This window comes from Alligator sinensis, unplaced genomic scaffold (genome assembly GCF_000455745.1).
Source record: "Alligator sinensis unplaced genomic scaffold, ASM45574v1 scaffold527_1, whole genome shotgun sequence".
In the NCBI taxonomy this organism is placed as follows: Eukaryota; Metazoa; Chordata; order Crocodylia; family Alligatoridae; genus Alligator; species Alligator sinensis.
The window spans coordinates 3390779-3413597 of record NW_005841958.1 but is presented as its reverse complement, the minus strand read 5'-3'; the positions used below and the strand labels follow the sequence as shown (position 1 = coordinate 3413597).

Here is a 22819-nt window from a genome sequence, read left to right as displayed (position 1 = left end):
GTACTCTTTCCTGCCATGGCAGGGGGTCGGACTTGATGATCTGCTCAGGTCCCTTCCGACCCTACCAACTATGAAACATGATGCATATTATATATCTACTAGCCAATTGCCCACCATGAATGACAGATTTCAAAGGAGTGTTTACATGGCTGGCCCTGAAGTATGGCCCTGCCCCTGCCCATTCTGTTGTCCCTCACTGCCCTGCTAGTGCCTCTCACTCACCAAACTGCAGTACCCTGCCCCGCTGGGCCATGAGGATGCCCCTCACTCCCAACCCACTGACCCCAGCCCTGCCAGTGCCCCTCACTCAGCAAACTGCGGTACCTTGCCCTCTTGGGCCCTGATGGTGCCCCTCAGTCCTGACCCACAGCCCCGTGGCGCTGCCAGTGCACTGCATTCCCAACCCACAGTGCCCTGTCCCCACCTCGAAGTCCCTCACTCCTGACCCGCAGCCCCCTGCCCTGTTCCCGTCCTGACCCGGCTGGAGTGCGGTGGCTCCGATTCATGCAGGCCGTGGTGGAGCATGGCCCCAACATGGGCTGGAGGGAAGAGGAGGGGAGGCTTGTGTCACCCCTTGCTTTGCGATGAGGCTGCTGCACGGCACCAGGCAGTCTGGCCATGGGCTCCTCTGCCCCTCACCCCTCCCGGCGTCTTGTGGTTGCTCGGTCCCTGCGAGCACAGGCACCGGCCCCTGTGCTGTCGGCCCAGCTGCACGGTTCCCCGCTGGAGAACAGGCAACCCTCCCATCCCCTACCTGCCACTTCCATCATCCTAATACTAATAGTAGTAGTCGTAATAATAGTTATTGATATTGCTATTGTTATCATAATTGTTGTTGCTATTAATGACAGTATTGTTAACAATTATAACAGCAGCAACCAAAATAATAACAACAACAACAATAATAGCAACAACAATAACAATAATATATTTAATCATACATACCATCATTACTAAAATTAATATTCATAAAATCATCTGGGTGTATTAGCTCATGTTAACATGATTCAGGAAGTGATTAATATCACATTTTTATTATTTATAATTACCAGTGTTGTCTATGTTTATTAGCTGATAGTTGTGGCTAAGAGATTAATTAAGAGATAATTAATATGCTGTTCTTAACCCATGTGACATCATGAATATTAACTATGGGTGTTGGCTACTGGCTATAGCTATTAATATTAATTAAGGGATAATTCATATGACCTCCTTATTATCTATAATATTGTTAATTTTATCCATGAAAGTTTGCTGTTGGCTGTGGGAATTGGGAGGTAATTAATGTAATATCATTATGACCTGTGCTCTTATTAATATTCATCTAGTAGCATGAGGTCATGGATTGAACCCATATGCCCTTCTCTGATTCATTCATGCTTTCTCCTCTCCCTCACCCAGCCACTTTCCCAGACATCCTCCAGTGCACGAAGGTGTGGACTGTGTCCCATGACCACTGCCGGGAGGCCTACGGGAACCTGGTCACCCAAAACATGATGTGTGCTGGGGTCAAGGGAGGTGGTCGGGACTCATGCCAGGTGAGTGGCCGGGGCTTTGCTGCAAGCTGAGGACCTTCCCTGGGGTCCACCATAGACCAGCTGGGATCTAACCTTGAACTCTATGGCTTGGAGTTGGGGCAGATTTAAGGGAAAGAGACTCAGAGGCAGAGGTGGAAGGCTGTCAAGGAAAAGCGAATGCACTTTGAGGTAGAGGCAGGGTACAAAGGCGCACCCTAAAGGGACACACATGAAAAGGTGAAGGTGTTAAGGTGAAGTAGGAGACTGGGGCAGAGTTGAGGATGGGTGGATGGATAGGTGCCTGTGGGGAGGGAAAGGGATGGATGGAGTGGTGTCTATGGGGCTGGGTGGATGGATGGATGGAGTGGTGTCTATGGGGGTGGGTGGATGGCTGGGTGAGTGTCTGGGGAGGGAGAGAGGGATGGATGAAGGGGTGGATGAGGGGATGGATGGCTATATGGATGTGTGTGTATGGAGATGCATGGATGGATGAAGGGTTGTCTATGGGCATGGATAGGTAAGTGAGGGTCTATGGGAAGGAAAAAAGATGGTTTCTATGAGGATGGATGGATGAATGAAGGGGTGTCTATGGGCATGGATGGGTGGGTGGATGAATAGTTGGATGGACTCAGAGGGATCTCTGTGCTTCAGGGGGTCAGACAGGGATCCCATCCAGTCCTTCACACCCTGCCCCCCTGAGGGGGCATCTCTCTGCAGGGTGACTCTGGCAGCCCACTGGTTTGCAAGGGGCAGCTGCAGGGCATGGTGTCCTGGGGAGAGCTGGAGTGTGTCCATCCCAACAAGCCTGGTGTCTACACCCAGGTCTGCAAGTATCTCGAGTGGATCTGCAAGACCATGGAGGACAACTGAGTCCCACAGGGCCAGGATTCCTCTCCCTGCCCCTGCCTCTCCTTTCTTAGTGGGTGGCGGGGGCAGAGGGGGCAGGTGGGAATGTGTGCATGTGGTGGGGGGCGGGGCTTCTTCACTGGGTTGTGTATGTGGTGGGAGGCATGGGATGGGTGGATGGAAGGAGGAAGGAAAGGGGATGGTTGGATGGATGGAGTAGTGTCTGTTGGGGATTCATGGATGCATGGAGTAGTGATTTGGGGAGGAAGGGAGGGAGGGATGGATGGATGGATAGAGGGGTATTGATGGGAACAGATGGAGTGGTGCTGGGATAAATGAATGTCTGTGGGGATGAGGGGATGGATGGACAAGTGTCTATGGGGATAGATGGATGGGTCTCCGAGAATGGATGGATGGAGGGATGATGTCTAATAGGGATGGTTGGGTGGAGTGGTTTCTATTGGGGATGGATGGGTGGGTGGGTGTCTCTGGGGATGGTTGGATGGACAGTGGTGTCTCTGGGAAGGATGGTTGGTTGAATGGATGCATATGGGGATGGATGGATTGATGAGTGTTTATGGGGATTTTGGATAGAGTGGTGTCCATTTCAGGATGGATGGGTGGAGTGGTGTCTACTGGGGATGCATGGAGTCATGTCTGTTGGGGACTGGTGGATGGATGGGTGTCTGGGGATGGTTGGAGAGCCTCATGTCTATTTGGGATTCATGGAGGGTTGGATGAGAGGATAGGTGCATATGGGCATGGAAGGATGGATGAATGGATGGGCAAAGGACTGTGTATGGGGATGGATGGATGGAGGGGGTGGATGGGTGGATGCATGGTATGTATGGAGATGGATGGAAGGAGGGATGGTTGGATGGATGGGTGTCTATGGGGATGGGTGGGTGGGTGGAGAGTGGGCCTCGGCTGGCGGGCTGGAAGGTGCTAGAGGGTTTATGGATGGATGGGAGGGCCTGATGGAGGATGTGCATGGGGAAGAATGGATGGATGGTGTGTATGGGGGTGTAATTCTCAACAAGCCCCACCTACCCCTTTGGCTTCTCCAATGAGAGATCACTTGCTAGGGAAGGTACCAGTCCATTGCAGGAGAAGGAGCTTCACGTCCCACCCCTGTCTATTGTCAATCAAAGGGCATATTAGCCAATAAAAGGGCTGCTCCATGAAGGGAGCTCTGCCTCTGAGTGGTTCTTTGCTTTGTGATTGGTTGGATGAGAAGGGGTGGTTTATAGTTCCAAACCCCTCCCACTCAATAGGGTGTGGATGTGGGTGTGTCAAAACTGATGGGTAAGGTTTATAAAAGGATTGGGTGGGGCTTTCTTAGGTCCTGCCCATATATTAATGCCCCACCCCCTCCTTGTGTAGAAGACAAGTGTGCTTCCTTATAGCAGCTCTGGGGAGACCCTGTAGAAGGCCCTATAGGGGGATCATAATGGTCCCCTATGCTTTATAGGGTCTGGTCCCTATAGGGGCAATAGTGGGTGCTTGAAGCAGGAGGCACCAGGCCCCTTCCCCTATAGAGGGCAAGGCTGGGCAGGTTCATCTATGAGACAGTATGGAGGTATTCTCCTATAGATGCAGGGCTGGGGGGATGGAGGAGCTATAGGGGACAGCCCAGTATAGACAGGCCTGTCCCCTCCTGGGCTGGTCTTCTAGAAGGGGCCTGGCATGGAAATGCAAGTGAAGAGGATATGCAAATGAACCAGGGCAGCAAATGCAGCCAAGGTGCAAATGATGAGAATATGCAGATGAGGTGGGTGGGGAAAAGGCAGATGAGATGCTACCGAAGGGGAGAGGCAAATGAGCCAGGCAGAGGCAGGTATGCAAATGAAGCTGGTATGCAGATACCATGGGATATGCATGGGACATGCAAGTAGGAAAGGCATGCAGATGAAGTGGAGATGTGACTGGCCTGGCAATGCATATGCAAATGAGATGGAAATGAGCCAGGTAAGCAAATGCAAACAGGCTGTGCATACATACGCAAACGAAGTGGGCATGCAAATGATCCATAATGCATATGCAAATGAAGACGTGCAGTGCATGCACATGTAATGAGATGCAAACAAACCAGGTATGCATATGTACCAGTCATGCATATGCAAATGAAGCTGAAAAGCAAGTGATATTGCCACGGATATGCAAATCACAAGCAAATGAGACGTAGAGGCGGATGCACACACACACACACCAGGTACACAAACGCCGCAGAGATGGAAACTGGCCATGTATGCATCTGCAAACGAGACACACACACGTCCCGGGCGTGCACACCACTACAGGCGCGTGCCGATGGAGGAGACGCGCATGCGCCAGGCGTGCGGCCGAAGCGGAAGTGCAAACGTCCCAGGTGTGCATACGCAGATGAGATTCAAATGTACCAATCCGGCAGATATGCAAACGTAGGCGAGGGGGCGGGGCCCCGGGTCGACGCGCCCCTCCCTCTTCGCGCGCGCGAGTGCCCGCTCCTCGCCCCGCCCTCCTTTGCATGGCTCCGCCCCCGAGCTGACGTCACCCCGCGCCTCTTCTCCAGAAAATGTCCGGCCTCCGGTTCGACCTGGGCCCGGCCAAGGAGCCGATCGGCTTCGTCAAGGCGCTGCAGTGGGTGAGGAGGGGCACTGGGCAGACTGGGCAGAGGGCACTGGGGAAACTGGGAGAGGCTGGGGGGACGCTGGGCTAACTGGGAGGCGTGCACTGGGCAGACTGGGCGGGTCCGGGGCGAGCTGTGCAGGCTGGGAGGCCCCTTGCCGGCTAGCCTTTTGCCCCCCCCACCTTTTCCCCAAACCCCAGCCCCCCAGTCCTAACCAGTATGGCTCTCAGCTTTCCAGTTAACCCAGTACATGCTGCCCCACCCCTCCCAGTTGTCACCTGCCCACGTGCCCAGCCCCCGGGCCCAGGCTGGGTGTGCAGCTGGCTGGGCTTCGATTGCCAGTGGCTTGTGGAACTGGGAGGAGCTGTGCTAGGTGGACTGGGGTAACTGGGAAGCTGGGGGGGGGGTGGCATCTGGGCTCACAGCCCCCGTGCGCTGCCCCCCACCGACCCCACGACTCCGGGCTCCGGAGATTTCCCGGGACATGCAGCCCTGTCTGGAGGGGTGAAGGGGGGAGGGGGGGCATTTTGACGGTTGGTTTGCCCCACACCTGCAGGGGAAGTTGGGCAACAGGCCCGGTCCCAGCCTGGCACCTTGGGGCCCTAAATGCGACCGCTTCTGGTGTCCCGCATTTCCTTCCTGCCCTTCCAGCGCCTCCTCCTTGATGTGGGTTTTGCTCTCTCTTCCCTGAGCCGTGTGGAGGTGGCGGTGGGGGGGAATGGCCAGACCTCAACCCCCCAGATGTAAAATGTGGGGGGGATAATTGCTTTTACCCTTAATTATTCAGCTTTATTAATAACCACAATGGCCGTGGTGACAACACATCCTAGGGGGATGAGGGTGGGAGATTCTCCCTCATAGCGACAGCAGCGTTTGGGGTGCTCCATCCTCGCCGTGATCACCGTAATGAACCCTGATCGTGTTAATCCAGCTGTTCTTCATTATTAATGTTATTTATTGTTGGTAATTGTTCGTTAGTATATTTTGTTGCTATTAATATTAACAATGCCTCTGCTAATTGTCATGTATTGCTGCAAATAATTAGTTTATTATTATCTATTATTAACATAGTGTCAACACAATTAATAATATTATTGATACTGACAACATTGATATATTATCAGTGAACAGAGTTAGCATTGGTAGTGTCATTTATTGATATTAAAATAATGCTATTTTAAAATGTAATTATATTAACTGTTTATTAATTTACATCATTAGAATTTATCTGTGGGCACTACACCAGAGCGCCAGTTCTCAAAAGCACCAAGCCGGCGGGGCTGCCTGAGGCGCCTGGGGGCGGCAGGGCCCAGCAGGCTGGAAGTTTGCGGGTGGACTTAGACACAGCTCCATTGACTCCACGCACCGTGCTCACAGTTACCCCTGGAGCCCAGGGACAGGTGCCTGCTGGGACCTGCCGTCCCCAGGCACCATGGGCAGGCCTGCTGGCCTGGTGCTTTTGATAGCTCCTGGCGCTCTGGTGAAGTGCCTGAAGACTGGAAGAAGGCCAATGTGGTGCCTATCTTCAAGAAAGGAAGGAAAGTGGATCTGGCAAACTACAGGCCCATCAGCCTGACTTCTATCCCAGGGAAGGTTTTAGAAAAGATTATTAAAGAGGCCATCCTGAACGGACTGGCTGACTCCAGCATCCTGAGGGACAGCTAGCACGGGTTTGTTGCGGGTAGGTCTTGCTTGACCAATCTCATTTTCTTCTACGACCAGGTGACCTCCCCTGTCCAGATGATAGAAGAGATTGATGTCATATATCTTGACTTCAAAAAAGCCTTCTATCTGGTATCCCATGATCACCTCTTGGCAAAACTGGCCAATTGTGGCCTTGGGTCCACCACGATCCACTTGCTGGGAAATCGGCTCCGTGGTCAGTCCCAAAGGGTGGTAATAGATGGAAGTTAATCGTCATAGTGCCCTGTGACCAGTGGGGTCCCCCAAGGTTCTGTCCTTGGACCCATATTGTTCAACATCTTCATTAATGATGTGGACATTGGAGTCAGAAGCGGACTGGCCAAGTTTGCCGATGACACCAAACTTTGGGGCAAAGCTTCCGCACCTGAAGACAGAAGGGTGATCCAGGCTGACCTGGACAGGCTCAGCAAGCGGGCGGACGAGAATCTGATGGTGCTCAATGCCGATAACTGCAAGGTTCTCCACCTTGGGAAGAAAAACCCACAGCATACTTATAGGCTCGGCAGTGCTACGCTGGCTAGCACTATGGAAGAAAGAAACTTGGGGGTCATCATTGACCACAAGATGAACATGAGCCTTCAGCGTGATGCTGTAGCTAGTAAAGCAAGCAAAACGCTGGCTTGCATCCATAGATGCTTCTCAAGCAAATCCCGGGACGTCATTCTCCCCCTGTACTCGGCCTTGGTGAGGCCGCAGCTGGAGTATTGCGTCCAGTTTTGGGCCCCACAATTCAAAAGGGATGTGGAGAAGCTTGAGAGAGTCCAGAGAAGAGCCACACGTGATCAGAGGGCAGGAAAACAGACCTTACAACAAGAGGCTGAGAGCCCTGGGGCTCTTTAGCCTGGAAAAGCGCAGGCTCAGGGGTGATCTGATGGCCACCTATAAGTTTATCAGGGGTGACCACCAGTATCTGGGGGAACGTTTGTTCACCAGAGCACCCCAAGGGATGACAAGGCCGAACAGTTATAAACTACTGCAAGACCATTTCAGGCTGGACATAAGAAAGAACTTCTTTACTGTCCGAGCCCCCAAGGTCAGGAATGGCCTGTCATCGGAGGTGGTTCAAGCGCCTACATTGAACACCTTCAAGAGACATTTGGATGCTTATCTTGCTGGGATCCTGTCACCCCTGCTGACTTCCTGCCCCTTGGGAGGGGGTCTGGATCTTCCGAGGTCCCTTCCAGCCCTAATGTCTATGAAATCTCTGAAATTGATAATCATATGAATACTAGTAACTATTAATAACAATGAATTAATAAATAGTCACAATAAATGGTATTAAAAGTGCTAACAGTATTACTTGCTAATTACTCATCATAATAGCAATAAATAGCAGTGAATTAATTAGTTGCTCAAAATGAATTGTATTAATAGTGTTAACACTACTAATAGAGAGGCAATCAAATTTGTAATATTAAAAATGAATAGTGAATTAAACAATTGATCGCAATAAATGGCATTAATAATGCTACTGCTACTTGATAATCATAATATTAATAACAATGAACATCAATGAATTAATAAGCAAATAACCACAAGTTATATTAATAGTGTTAATACTATTAATTAATTGATTAAACTAGTAATATTAATAATAGATAGAAAATTGATAAGTAATTTATCACAGTACATGGTATTAATAGTGCTATTAGTCATTACTAATCATATTAGTAATATTAATAGCAAATTAAGCAACTGTTCACAATAAATAGCATTGATAGTGATTACATGAATGTCATATAGTGTAATTAGTTGATTTATTTTCTGGTATTCATTAATATTAATTTATAATTTATTACTATTATATTGATTAATGATTAATAACAGTAATTTTTTATAATAAGATTGGTGTGTATATGTGTGTGTGTGTGTGTGTGTGTGTGTATGAGAGAGAGTTATAGATATAGGTGTGTGTGTATATGTGTATGTATTATTAAAAAAAAAAGTATAGTGGTGTTTTGTTTTAATCACGGAAAAATGTGGATTTTGGCTTATTTTTTTTAAATTGGACACTTTGGTTTTGTTTTTTAATTGGAGAAAACCAGGATCCCTGGTGATTAATACGCTCACTATTAGCGTTTGATCCTGGGTATGACCGTAAAGTGCGTCTGACTGTAGGGCCTGGTGATGGCGTGGTAGCTTCTATAAAATACCCCAGTATTGTGACCCCCAGAGTAAGGTGTGTGTAGAGTGCTTTGACACTAGCCCCACTGCCTTGTGGGTACTCGACTGGATGAAAGCTAAGGGACATCACCCTGATTGAAACACGCCCTCGCTGAGCTTGCATCCATTGTTCTCTGGTAGAAGCTACAACCCTCGAGGCATCGAACATCTGTACATCATCCAGCCTTTGGATTCTGCCTCCGTGGTCTAATGTGGGGGTGGGGGCGGAGAGCGCGATGGGTCTTGGGCAGCCTCCGCTGCTCCGTACTCTTGCGTAGGTGTAGGCATCAAAGGTCTGTGTGCGATGGTCACAGGACTCCATCCAGGCAGATTCATCAGGTAGGTACCTGACAAGGCCTTTTATGCTGACACCATGGTCATAGTGTCCCCTGGACCACCATAGATGACCCAGACGACGCTGGTCACTATTATATAGCGCTACTCATAATGGTGACAACGTTACTGATCTTGCCGTTTTTATTGTGATCAAATATCACTATTTAGCATGGTTAATTATGCTTACACCTTCATTATTTATCGTGGTTCCTTCCTTTTTTTTGAGGTATTTAGCCGAATTTGCAGTTGATGGGGCTGTGCCGTGAGGACTTCTGCTGTGACCTTGAACCCTTGACCTCTGGGCTGTCAACCATGTGCCTTTGCGCCCCCACCCCACTCCCAGTGATCATTATATAGTAGCATTAGTAACCATGACAACAGTCACAGGGTTGCCATTGAGATTAATATCACTATTTTAAATTATGAATACAATCACTATTAACATTATTATGAATAGTGACAGTAACGGTTAATTGCTATTTGTTGTGATGTCTTTCACTTTAGCTTTATTACTATAATCACTGTGTAAAGTGACGACAATAGTGGTGTTACCTATAGGTGTAATTACTAATAAAGCTAAAATGTGGTGCTTTTTAGTGTTATTAATGTCATCACTATGTAATGTTATTAGTAAGCATGATTACAATAGGGATGTAACTGATAGGTGTAATAAATATTAATACATTTAAATATTAGTACTACATAGTATTAATACCACTAAATAGTATTAGTATTTCGACTTATTACACCTATCAGTAACCCCCCCCTTTTGTCACGGTTATTAATAACACTAAATAAAGTTATTAGTAACTGAGTTGACAATAGGGGGCTACTGATAGGTGTAATTGTTAATAAATCTGAATATTACTACAATTTAGCGTTATTAATGCTATCGCTACGTAACAATATTAGTAACTGTGACAACAGTAGGGGTTACCAATGAGTGTAGTTAATTCTAAATAGTATCACTACTTAGCTTTATGAATGATTACACCTATCGGTAACCCCTGTTGTCATCACAGTTACTAATAATGTTATGTAGTGATGACATTAATCATGCTAAATAGTATTAGTATTTAGATTTTATTAATAATTCTACCTATCAGTAATACCCCTATTGTTGTCATGGTTGCTAATAACATTATGTAGTGGTGACATTATTAATAAAGCTAAATAATGATACTATTTAGCATGATTAATATCATCACTGCGTAATGTTATTGGCAACTGTGACGACAATAGGGGTGTTACTGATAGGTGTAATTATTAATAAAGCTATATGATAATATTAATTACACCCATCAATATAACCGTAACAATAGGGGTGTTATAGTGCTTGTTATTAACCACTCTAATAAAGAATGCTAACCGTTAAAATAGGCACCAATAACTAAAGTAATGAGGCTAAACATGATATTAATCATATGGGGCTCGTCTACGTGAGATGCTTGTGGCACACTAGCTGAGGAACACTGCGCGGTAAGGTGTCACAGCATGGACAGTGCTAATATGCTCCTATGCAGTATTGTTATGCTCCTTGGGAGTAAGCGTCACTAAAAAGATGTGTGCCAGCTTTACTGTGCAGTAACTCCAGTCACCTTGATTATGCGAGTATTAAATTAATGTGCAGGAACCACTGCACAATAGCATCTTGTGTAGATGTGCGCAAGGCGCAGCAACGCCGCCATTGTTGTCGCTGTTCTTAATAACCCTACATGGTGGCGATAATATGCTAAATAGTGATATTATCATCACCATATAGTGGTCATCTTTATGGTTCTCAGCTGGGATTTTTTTGTCTCTTTTGTTGTGGGGTTTGGGGACTTGTGTATTTATTTATTTCTTTTTGGGGGTTGTTTTAATTTTCTCTACCTCTGGGGTTTGCGTGAAGAGGTTCCCCTTGGCGCTCAAGTCGCTTTTGGATTTGGATTTTTGGAGATTACTGCCCCCCCCTTTTAGTTCTAGTATTTTGGTTCTCAGGATGTATTTTTAGTTTTGGTCCTTGGCAACTTGTACACTTTACATTATTTATTTAATATATTTATTGGTTTAAGATATATATATTTTGGCTGCTTTCCCTGGGTTCAGGTGTTGGGGTTTTGGTTGATGAGCTCTGTGGCCCGCAGTTCACTGGAGCCTTCAAGGCGCTTTTGGTTTTTTCAGTATTTGGGTATTTTATTTGGGTGTGTTAAGTTGCCCTGCTTTTGGCTTAAGACAAATTTTAAAACAAAAGGAAAAAGTATTTCTGTTTTGATGGTTGTTTTTATTTTTATGTTTTTTATATTGGGGGGTTGGTTTTTCTTCTTTTGGTTTTGGAGATGTGGTGTGTGTGTGTGTGTGTGTGTGTACTTGGGTGCATGTGATCACATGCACATATGTGCAAGTATATATTTGTGGGCGTGTATATGTTTATCTGTGTGTGCAAGTGCGCGCATGCATGTTCATGAGTGTATCTGTCCGTGTGTGCATCTGTGTGTGTTTGGTTGTCTTACTTTTCTCCGCTTTGGGGTTTTGAAGGGTTCTCCTTGGTGCTTAATTCCCCCGGTGCTCAAGTTGTTTTTGGATTTTTTTGGAGATTTTTCTGTGCTGTTTTATGTTTCCTTGCTTTGAGTTCTGGTTTAAGACGCCTCCTCTTCCCCCCCCCCCCCCCCCCCCCTTTTTGCTTTTCTTCCTTAACTTTATTTTTATTTTTCTGGGTGTCAGGATGCAGGTTTGGTTTTCGTCCTCAGATCTGGTCATTCTTATATTTATTTTTTGGCTGTTTTCTGTATCTTCATGTTTTGGGTTTTTTTTTGTTGATGAGGCCCCTTTTGGCCCTCTGTTCATTCTTGATTTTTTTTTTGGGGGGGGAGGGGGAGATTGGTTCTTTTCTTGGTGTTACTGTTGTTTCTTCTGGGGTGTTGGATGGTTCTTTTGTCTGTGGGCTTCAGTTTATGAGGTCGCTTTGGCCCTTGGGTCCCTTTTGGCCTTCAAGGCCAGGGTGTCTGGTGGTAGAGACCCCTGATCTCCCTGGGGTTGGGACCAGTAAAGCCCTGCACCCTCCCCCAAAATTATGGGGGTCCCACAGGTCTTGGGGTCTGTGGGGTGCCTGAGTGCTGGTGGATACCCAGATTTCCATGGGGTGGGTGCCAGGGGGGGCACCTCAGCCTTGTTTGGGGGGCAGTATCTGGGGGGTTCAGGGGCTCCCTAGTCTGGGGGGGGAGGGGGAGATGGGACCAGGCCTCTGTGGGAGGCTTCTGGACTCAGCAGGGGGAATTTCTTTCTCGGCCGCAGCCCAAAGCAGGAATTTCTCCTTCCCCAGCATCTCCCGGGCACCGGGCCAGGCCTCTTGGCTGCTTGCCCTGGCTTCTGGATGGGGACTGGCGGGGGTGGGGTTGGGAATGCCCATAGCCCTATAAATACCCCATGCCACCCTCAGGACCCCCAGTGAGCCTCTTCTGGGGGGGGGGCAGTCATGGAGAAGAAAGGGTTAAATACCCCCCCCCCAAACCCCCAAAAAGGCCTTTTTTGGTGGTTTTTATTTTATTTTAGTGGCTTTATTATTTAATTCTTTTTAATGGAGATTCTGGAAGGGAGAATTCCACCCCCCTTTTCTTCCCGGCTGGGGTGTGTCCTAATGGCCTCCCAGCACAAACAAAACTAGATTTGATAATTAATGAATGTGGTAAATACAGCCCCGGGTTGGGGGGGAGGAGCAGAACAGGGATCTGGATGGGGATAGAAGCGGGGAGCGGGGGCTTTGTTTTCCCTGGTTTGGGGAAAATGTGTCCTTGGAGATTGCTCCTTGACAATGGGGGGAGGGTGAAAGCAGGTTTGTTTTTCCTTCCAAAATGCTTTAAAAAAAAGAACCACCCTGCTTTACCAAAAAAAAAAAAAAAAAAAAAGAGAGAGAGTTAAGTGACGGGTATGTGTTTGTCTTTAATTAGAGTTCATTTAAGAGAGAACAAATTTTGCAATGCATGGAAGAGTGGGCTGGGAGCACCTCCCCCTCTCCTCCCCCCCCCCTTTAATTCCACCCTAGATAAGGAAAAATGATTTTTAAATGAGTACAAGAGCAGGGTGGGAGTGTCTCTCTGTCTCTGAAACTTCCATTTTTAGGGGAAAATATTTTTTTCTGCTTAAGAAAAACAACACTAACATAGGTTCTGATAAGGGTTTCCCCAGTTTGAATGGTGGTAAACAAGAAAGACCAAGCTGGAACTCGAGCTGTGCGCACGGGCGACTGGTGCCTCCTGAGTCAGGAGGGCACTTGCTCCCCCACAGATGATCGTGCTGACCCAGTGGGGTGGGGGGGTCCCTCTGCAGCTGATTGCGCTGACCGGGGGGCATTTCTGGTTTGGCGCAGATGCTTGCGGGAGAACCCCTTCCTCCCTGGTTGGTGCGATCGTCTGCTGGGGAACCGCAGGCATCACTTCACCTGGCACCTTGCCCCCTGACCAGTGCTCTCGGGGGGGCATCAGTGCTTTCGCCTGCCTGCCTCCTAAGTGGGGAACACTGCTGTCGGGGTGCACCAGTGCTCTCAAGGTATGCACGTGCACCCCTGTGCTCCCCATATGCTTTGCCACTGGCTGTGTGTAATCTCTGTAGCTTGTTGTTTATGAAATGAAGACGGCAAATATGCTACGATACAGCCTAGAGATGAACAGCTTCTTACAGGAGAGGAGTTGAGTGATTGCTTAGACAGGACACTGGCTGAGGGCACAGGAGATTAGGGTTCTAGTCCCCTAATTGTGTCCCTGTGCCTTGGTTTTCCCAGAGGTTGTAAGGGTGCATTGGGTTTCGCAGATGGAAATGGCTGGGGGCTCCTAATAATGTTGTGTGACAGTGGATGCTATGGGTGTCCAGTTGCCAGGCAACAGTGTCCACGGCTACGATCCTGGGCTCGTGGTGATCCTGTTTCAATGAAAACTTTCTTTGGAGGGAGGTGCACATTCATTGGCACCTTTACCCGGCAGATGTGGGCAAGGCTGTGCTGGGTTTATGGGGTACAGTAGGGGTGGTGGGTGGGCTCTCTTCTTGGCTGGTTCAATTTGTAACCTCCGTTTTTGTGTGTCTCCTTCTCCAGATCTTCTCCATCTTTGCTTTTGCCACCTGTGGTGGGTACGGCGGCAACACCTCCTTCAAAGTCAGCTGTTCTCAGACCAAGAATGAGAGTGTGATAGCCACGTTTGGCTACCCGTTCCGGTGAGGTCTTCCCTGCCCTGGGCTCTTTCTTGATCTCGGTAACATCTCTTGGCAAGCAACCACCCCTAGCCTTCATCCGTCTTGCCCCTTGGCTTCCTCCTCTGGTGTGAGGGGTAGCAAGGTACTCTCAAGTCTCCTGGCAGTCCCATGACTCCAGGTGCTGAAGATTCTCCATTAAGTGCTGTACATTTAGTGGCCGCCCTCTAGTCATCCAGCTTGGAGTTCCTGATGGGTCTAGGCTCATTTATTTGGTTTTTGTTTGTTTTTTTTCCTGACAGCCTACAACTTTACTGGGCCTAGATGACATAGTTGGAAAAAGGTTTGTAGGTTGTTAGTAAAAACAAAACAAAACTTGTTGTCAGTCAAGGTATGTAGGGTGTTGATAAGAAGGAAAAAAAACTGTTGCTATTGGTAAAGGATGTGTAGGGCGTCAGTAAAAAAAAAACTGTAATTGGTAAAAGGTTTGTAGGGCATCGGTAGAAAAAAAATTAACACCGTTGGTAAAAGGTTTGTAGGCTAATAGTAAAAAAACCAAAACTTTTTATCAGTAAAAAGAGTGTGTAGGCTGTCAGTAAGAAGAGAGAACCTGTCGTTGGTAAAAAGCATGTAGGGTGTTTAATTAACATTTTGCCAGTCAGTAAAATGTTGGTAGAGTATCAGTAAAAAAAAACCCCAAACAAACCCTCAAAAACTTGTTGATAACAAGTGTGTAAGTTGTCAGTGAGAAGAGAGAGCCTGTCCCTATTGGTAAAGGGTGTATAGGGTGTCAGGAAAAAAAAAATTGTTGGTCAGTAAAAAGTTTGTAGGTTATTGGCAGAGATCCTGGTTTTCCTTGATAAAAAAATTGCAAATTCTCTGATAAAGCCCCCAAAATCTATGATTAAAATTAAAGGCCTCCCAAGCCCTGCTTGTGCCCCCTTGCCCTGCCAGAGCAGGCCCCCAGCTGCCAGGGCTATGGGACCAGGGACCCAGGTCCACAGCTGCCTGTCCCCTACAGAAGGCAGCTGCAGCAGGTGCACAGAGCTGGTTCTCCCACTGCTGCCTGCCTGCTGCCAGCTCCGGCAGGGGCAGGGCTGGCTCCTGGCAGCCACGCATACTCCTGGGGGTGGGGGCAGGAGGGACCTGCAACCCCAGATCTGTGTGGGGGGCAGGCTGCGGGCTTGAGCTCCCACCCTGCTTCCCTCCTGTGGGGCTGCTGTAGCCCCGCAGGCATGACATGGTGTGGCTGGGAACAGTGGGGCCACACCAGGATCTCCTTGCTCTCCTGCTGCGCCTCCTGCACCTGCTGCTGCTTTGAGTGGCAGAGCCCTGCACCCCTTCCCCCAGTGCAGCCCTGCGTACAGGAAGCGCATCGCTGGGGCAGCACTGAGCTAGCAGCTGCTAGGAGATTCCCGCTTGGCTCCTTTGTCCCCAGCCATGCTGGGCTGCGGGGAGGGGAGCAGGGCGACAGGGATCTGCCGCCTTGCCCCTGCTGTTTCCTGCCGTGCCAGGTCGTGCCTGTGGGGCTATAGCGGCCCTGTGGGAGGGAAGCAGCTTGGGAGTTTGAGACCACAGCCTGCCTGCCCCCCGCCCTGCGTAGATCTGGGGGTGTGGGTCTCCCTTACCCCCTGAGAGTGAACAACATGGAGTGCCCAGTTTGCTCCACATCTCCCTGCTCCCAGCTGGCACTTCCATGTGCAGCTTCCCTTAAGGGCTGCTAGAGCCACTTTGGTTTCATGTGCACCCAGCCGGGGACTCTGGCTGCAAGCAGGGAGATGTGGAGCCAGCCGAGCACTCCATGTATTTCCCCAACACTTCCCTGCTCGCGGCTGGAATGCCTGGCTGAGGGCACATGAAACCAAAGCTGCTCTAGCAGCATGGAGGGCTCATAGCTAGGAGTGCACCAATAGAGATTTTTTTTTTTTTGGGCCAGTATCGACGGTCAATTTTTAAGGGGCTATATCGGCTGATACCAATCCGATTCAGGTATGCAGCTGGGCAGCTTGGAGACCAGCATTGGGCTGGTAAGTTTTTGGTGTGGGGGGAGGGAAGCGGTATGGGGGGTGGCAGATCAAGGCCCCTGCAGTGAGGGAGTGTGGCAGGGGCAGGCACTGCCCAGGTGGGGAAGGGCAGGTGTGGGATGGAGCAGCAAGCGGCTTGTCCAGGGGTGTGGAGGGTCACGGCAGCCTGCCCTTGCCCGCACAGATCTGGGGGCACATGCCCTCCTGGAGTGCATGCAGCAGTGGGAGCCGCTCCCCCACCCTTATAGATTCATAGATGTTAGGGTCGGAAGGGACCTCAATAGATCATCGAGTCCGACCCCCTGCATAGGCAGGAAAGAGGGCTGGGTCTAGATGACTCCAGCTAGATGCTTATCTAACCTCCTCTTGAAGACCCCCAGGGTAGGGGAGAGCACCACCTCCCTTGGGAGCCCGTTCCAGACCTTGGCCACTCGAACTGTGAAGAAGTTCTTCCTAATGTCCAATCTAACTGACCCTAGTCTGACCCTTGGCCCCCGGATAAACTGCTTATGGCTCCATCCTGTGCCTGTCCTGCCCCAGCTGTGCAGCGCTTGTCCCTGCCCCACTCCCTCACTGCGGGGGCCTCAATCTGCCCTGTGCCCCACACCCTTTCTCTCCCCTCACCCCTTTCCCCCATACCAGACTTATCAGCGTGATGCTGCTTCCCAAGCCGCTGGGCTGCACTCCTGGCCCAGTGCATGCTGCGCTGCGTGGATACACTGAGCATTTATTGGGCACATCAGGCAAAAAAAGCTGATTTACCAATACTTTCAATTTTCCCTGTATCGGTGCATCTCTACGCATCGCTGAATCCATTGCCCTCTGTCCTGCAGGCTGAACACCGTGGCCTTCCAGACCCAGAGCCAGGTGTTATGCAATGAGACCTGGAATGACCTTCACCTTGTGGGAGACTTCTCGTCCTCATCTCAGTTCTTCGTCACGCTGGCCGTCTTTGCCTTCCTCTACTCCCTAGGCGCCCTGGTCCTCTACCTTGGCTACATGCACCTCTACCGTGGGGCTGGGGGCAAGCTGCCCATGGCTGTGAGTCCTGCCTGCTTTGTTACGGCTCATTGAGATAACGAGGGGGAGGGATTTGGTGGATGTGGGGATAATCTCATGGAGGAGGGGTGGAAATTTGGGTGGAGAAGAAGTGTAGTTGGCTTCCGTGGATGCATGGTGGGAGCTGTAGTTCTGGTGGACCCTGTTCAGTGGGCGGGGCTCATTGGCTGGAGTATGTCTCCCATGCCTTGCTCAAGGGAAGGACAGGAAGTGATGTCACAGGAGTGCCTGAGTGTAAGGCTTCATAGAAGCTGCAGTTCTCATGGGCTTTCCTGTTCTTCTGTAGGCTTAGCTTTTTGACTGGCTGACAGCTCCCATAATGCTCTGCTCACAGTGGGGGAGAAGTGATGCTATGCATGTGGTACATTGTGGGAGTTGTTTTGGTGAGCCTTGTGCTCCTCTGTGTTGGACTTATTGGCTGGTCTGTCTCCCATAATGCTTTGCTTCTTCCTCTTATGGGGAGCAGAGGAAGGGATGTAATGGGAGTTCTTGGTTGTGGGGTATCATGGGAGCAGTAGTACTGTGGTGGGGGGAGGTCATCATGCCCGCATTCTTCTCTATGGACTTGGCTCTGTGACCAGACTATATCCCCCCCACAATGCCCACTTCAATGAAGACGGGGCATGACATCACAGGGGTGGGGCATATCATACCAGCAACAATTCTGGTGAGTCCAGCGCTCCTCCAATGGGCTTGGTTCTTTTGGCTGGATTGTCTCCCAGGGTACTTTGCCTCCTTGCCTCCATGGGGAGGAAAGGAAACGATGTCATCCGATGTGTGATGTGTCTAACTGTGATGCATCATGGGAGCTGTAGTTTCCTGCTACCCAGCCAGGCTAGGGCAGGAGCAGGTTAACCCAATAAACCATGTGGCTTCTTTCTCTCTCTCTCCCTGCTACGGGGGTGCCCAGGAGGGCCTGGCTGGCAGGTAAGCGCGTGGCATTGATGAGGCTGGGCGGGGTGGGGGGGAGGGGGTGTGCTCACTGCCCCCTGCTGGTGGGGACATGCCCTGCCCTTGGGGTGGATGTGGGGGGTGGGAATGACACACAAATACCTGGCGTGGCTCCTATTCTTCCCGGGGCTGGTACATACAACGCCTGGCGTGGACCTGATCCCATGTGGGGCAGGACCCAGCTCTGCCTGGGGGAGGTATGTGCATTCCCTGGTACGGCCCTGATCCTGGCTGGGCCTGGGGCCAACTCTCGCGGTGGATTTGTACAGTGCTCGGCGCTGCCCGTATCCCTGATGTGTTCCTGCAGCTTGTTAACACCCCCTCCCCTCCACCTCTGCAGGATTTCCTCATTACTGTGGTCTTCGCCTTCCTCTGGCTCGTTAGTGCCTCGGCCTGGGCCAAGGCTTTGACTGATGTCAAGGTGTCCACTGGCCCCGACCTGATAGCCGACTTTGCCTTCTGCCAAAAGTCCGCTATTGATTGCGTATTCGACAGCGTCTCCAGCATGGGGTCCCTCAACGTCTCTGTGGTAGGTCCCTGGGGGCCCCCCCCCCCCCCCCCGTTGGCTCCTGGTTCGTACCCATCTGGTCTCCTGCCCTCTGGGGGCATGTTTCGACCTCTTTCTGCCCTAGCAGCTCAGAAGCTGCATCCCAGTTGTGACTGGGGATATTATTGGGCCTCTTTGGAGGTTCAGAGAGAGAGCACCTTGGGATCTTCTGGCTAGGAAGAGCCAGCCCAGCCCTCCTCTCCTGCTCCCAGCTCCTCCCAGTTTGGGGTGGGGATAGTGTGGGACTCTGGCATCTTGGGAATGGGGCATTTGGGGACTTACTGGCTGGGCCCTGCCAACCTGAACCAGCCCAGCCCAGCCCAATCCCCTCTCCTCTCCCACGAATTAGATCCCAGTTCATCCCAGTTTGGACTAAGGATGGTGTGGGCCTCTCGAGGGGCTCAGAGATGGGGCATTTTAGGGATCCGCTGGCTGGACAGAGCCAGCCCAGCTCCCCTCCGTGCTCTGGCAGTCCAGGACCTGTTTCTCTGAGTTCATCCCACTTGGGTCTGGTTTCTCTGGGATATCCTGTTCATCCTTTTCCCCTTGCCCCTCCTTCCCCGGGGCCTGTCATGATGCCACCCCAGTATGGCATCCGCCTCCCAGCTACTGACCTGTCTTAACGTGTGAGCACACTTCCTGTCCAGTCCCATGTGGCTTCGTTAGTTTCCTGACCAAATGAAGCTGAAGTAATGGGTGTGAGGGGGGGTCCTGTGGCAGGGGCAGAGGCCTCATGAGTGGGTCTTACCCACCCAGGAACTTCTTGGGAGATAGATCTAAGTGGGAATAATGGGTAGAGCAACCTCTCCTCACAGAGAGGGAGAAGTGATGGTCATCTTATGTTGGCCTGCTGACTGCCATCTTGTCCCAGCCTAATGGCAACGGTCTGAGGTGTTGTGGCAGGTCTCCAGGCCGGGAGGGCTCGGCTTAGCTGGGGTCCCCACAGCCCCTTGCTTGTCCTGAAGACCTATGGAGGGAGTAGATATCTTCACCTGCCCTTCTCTTCCTATCCCCTAGGTCATCGGCTTCCTCAATGTCATCCTATGGGGCGGCAACTCCTGGTTCGTCTACAAAGAAACCAACCTCCACAGCCCGCCCAGTGCTGCCCCGCATGCTGCCGGTGCAGCCCCAGCCCCCTCGGGGATATAAGGAGCCCATGCCTGTCTTTGCCAGCAACTCCAGCTACATGGAAATCATCACCATTATTGTTCCCCCCTCCTTCCTGCCACTCCCCTTTCTTCCCATAAGCCATTGGGGCTTTTCAAGCCTTTTGCTCAGGGGCCTTCGCTGCGGAGATCCGTTCCCTGGGAGAGAAATCAAGTGTGGTGCCTTTTTTTGTGTGTGCTTTATTTGCCTTTGTTTGTTTGTTTGTTTGTTTGTTTGTTTGTTTTGTTAATCCCGTATCTTCTCACATACAACACGCACCTTTCCTTCCCCAAAAATCAGCTTCCCTCCCCCAAATAGAGGCGCACATGGGGATGCTGGGAGATATAGAAGCACCCTGCTTGGTGCCGTCTTCTCCAGCTCTGGTATTACTCCTCAGGAAGCTGCGGGAGTTAATAGATCATAGAGTTCATGCCCCATTGTTCCTCATTTCATGAACGTTAACTGTTAGTGGCCCCATGGACATTAACAATTAGGCCTTTCTAATGGCCTTGTTTCCACTCAGGGAGCTAATCTTTCTTAGGGAAATGTTGCCGCCTGCTAAGGCTTCTGGTCTCTTCTCCTATTTCTGGCTCTGCTCCATATCAGATATCTACCCGTGGAGACCAACCTGGGGTTTTAATTAAGCAGGATGGGGGTGAGTGAGCTCAAAATTAAGCTCTGTTCTTGCTCGCTGCAGCCATAACTTGGGGAAGGGGAGAAAAAATATTTCTTCAGAAAGCCTTTTAGAAACAAGGAGCATAATGTATTTAGCGGCGTGTTGTACGTGAGAAAATACAGCACTGTCTTGTCCTCCCCTTGCTGCCCCTTGATCTTTTGGGGGGGAAAGAGACGTAGCCAAGCTCGAAGCTGTGTTTGTTTTTGGGTTTTTTTTCCTAAAATACACTACCATTGCTTTGTATGATGCACAGTGAATCTTGCTTTTCCATTTGTAAGCGTCTTGTCGGGGACAGGACATGTGAGGATATGCTGCTTTCCCCACCTGTGATTTATTTTCTTTGCCAACTTGGGCTTTAAAAATTTATTTTTAAACACAAATAAGCACATGCTACCAAAGAGAAGCAGCTGGGAAGTCTGTATGTTGGTCCAGGAATACTGTACTTATTCACATACCACACAGCCATTCGCCTGGGACTCGTTTTGCAAAGGCAAATGAAAAACGGGGGAAAATAATAGAATTTTCTTTTCAATGAAGAAACTGATTCAAGAGATTTTGGTTCGAGATGCTGGATCCATTTTGGGTTGCAATTTCGAGAGTTGGGTTCAGTTTTTGATTGCTGGTTTTTTTTTTTTTTGTTTTTTTTTTCCCCCAGAAGGATGAGGTGGAGCTGGGGTGTGAATAAATAAGGTGAAGGTTGTAACCAAAATTGGCCTTTCTTTGGGAAGGCAAAAAATGGTGTTGGGGGGTGAAGGAAAAAAATTGCAGGGTTTTTTTTGTTTGTTTGTTTGTTTTGTTTTTTCTTAGTGGAGAAATAACTTTTGGCTGATTTTTGTAAAGTGTAATATAAAAACTTTGACCCCCCCCCCCGCAACTTCCTGTTTCTTTGGTGGAAAAAGGTTTGTAGGTCAATTTTTTTTAAAGTCATTGAATAAACACAGGTTTTCTGAAAAAACTGTTTTGTATACAAATTGGGGGGAAAAAGCTCGGCTCTTGCCAAAAAAAAAATGGAATGCTTTGTTTTTTCAAAAAAAATAGGAGAACAAAAAAAAAAAGGAAAAAGCACAGTTTTTTGTAAAAAAGAAAACTGCTTTTGTAAAACAAATTTGGAAAATGCTGGTTGTGCAAGAAAAGGTTTTTTTGCAGAAAATTGGAAAAAGCTCAGGTTTTGTGCAAAAAAAAAAAAAAAATTTGTAGAATTGGAACAAGCTCAGGATTTGCCAAAAATAGAAGGAAAAAATGCTTTTGCAAAATTGGAGAAAGTTCAGGTTTTGCAAAAAAAAAAAAAGAAGAAAAAGTGGTTTATGCAGGAAAAAATTGGAAAAAGCTTGGGTTTTGCAAAAAAAAATAGAAAAGGGGGGTTCTTGCTAAAAATTGGAAAAATCTGTTTTTGCAAAAACAAAAAAATTGGCTCTTGCAAAAAAATGGAAAAATGTTTTTTGAGAGAGACAATTGGAAAAAGCTCTGTTTCTGCCAAAAAATAGAAGAAAAAGCTCTGTTTGTGCAAAAATGTAGAAGGCAAACAAACAAAAAATAGGTATTTCTTTGATGAAACTAAGTCCTGAGGAAGGGCAGTTTGTGTCCAAAAACTTGCCTACCATTTCTCCCCGCTGTACAGTTGGCCCAATAAAGTATCACCATAAACCCCCCTCCTTGCTTCTTGCCATGTTTTCTAGATCATTGTGGTTGCTGTTGCACTTTGACTAAAACAGGCATTTCTTTGGTGAGAAAAGGTGTGGGGGGGGGGGCGGGGAACACAACTTTTTTTGAGCCAAAGAAATAGTGATTTTTGTCACAACTCGCTTTGCAAAAAGAAAACTAAAAATCCCAGGTGTTTCTTTGGTTGGAAAAAAAAGTGCGTGTTTCTTTGATGAATAAAGATGACTTGTTTTTTTGGTTTTGTTTCTTGGGGTTTTTTGGTGGTGTGTTTTTTTTTTTTTTTTTTTTTTTTTTTGGTTGAAACGTTTTTTATACTTCCTTTCCCAAAATTTGGGAGACCTATTAAAAAGCAACAGCTAGAAAATCTGGAGAAAAAGGAGTTCTGAAAGGACTATCTCTTTTTTTGGAGCAGAATGGGATATG

General features: G+C 48.8%; 2 protein-coding genes across 2 annotated transcripts in view; both read left to right on the top strand.

Annotated features, from left to right (window-relative positions):
• Positions 1–2387, top strand: part of LOC102370536 (trypsin-3-like) — an 8975-nt gene extending 6588 nt beyond the window's left edge. Inside the window, exons 7-8 of the mRNA XM_006020575.2 lie at positions 1402–1538; positions 2235–2387. Of these exons, the coding sequence (XP_006020637.2) occupies positions 1402–1538; positions 2235–2387 (290 nt within the window). The remainder of the gene's footprint in view (positions 1–1401; positions 1539–2234) is intronic.
• Positions 2388–4856: 2469 nt separating this feature from the next.
• LOC102386412 (synaptophysin-like protein 1) lies at positions 4857–22386 on the top strand. Its single transcript, XM_006020555.3, has 5 exons — positions 4857–4986; positions 14240–14358; positions 17192–17399; positions 18709–18897; positions 19933–22386. The coding sequence occupies exons 1-5, from the start codon at positions 4918–4920 to the stop codon at positions 20062–20064; spliced, it is 717 nt and encodes a 238-aa protein (XP_006020617.1). The 5' UTR covers positions 4857–4917; the 3' UTR covers positions 20065–22386.
• Positions 22387–22819: the final 433 nt, after the last annotated feature.

Excerpts from the sequence above, each read along its gene's own strand:
- LOC102386412 (XM_006020555.3), top strand. The coding sequence starts at position 4,918 with ATGTCCGGCCTCCGGTTCGACCTGGGCCCGGCCAAGGAGCCGATCGGC. Across the intron at positions 4,987-14,239 it reads TCGTCAAGGCGCTGCAGTGG|ATCTTCTCCATCTTTGCTTT; the intron begins GTGAGGAGGGGC and ends CTCCTTCTCCAG. Across the intron at positions 18,898-19,932 it reads GGTCCCTCAACGTCTCTGTG|GTCATCGGCTTCCTCAATGT; the intron begins GTAGGTCCCTGG and ends CCTATCCCCTAG.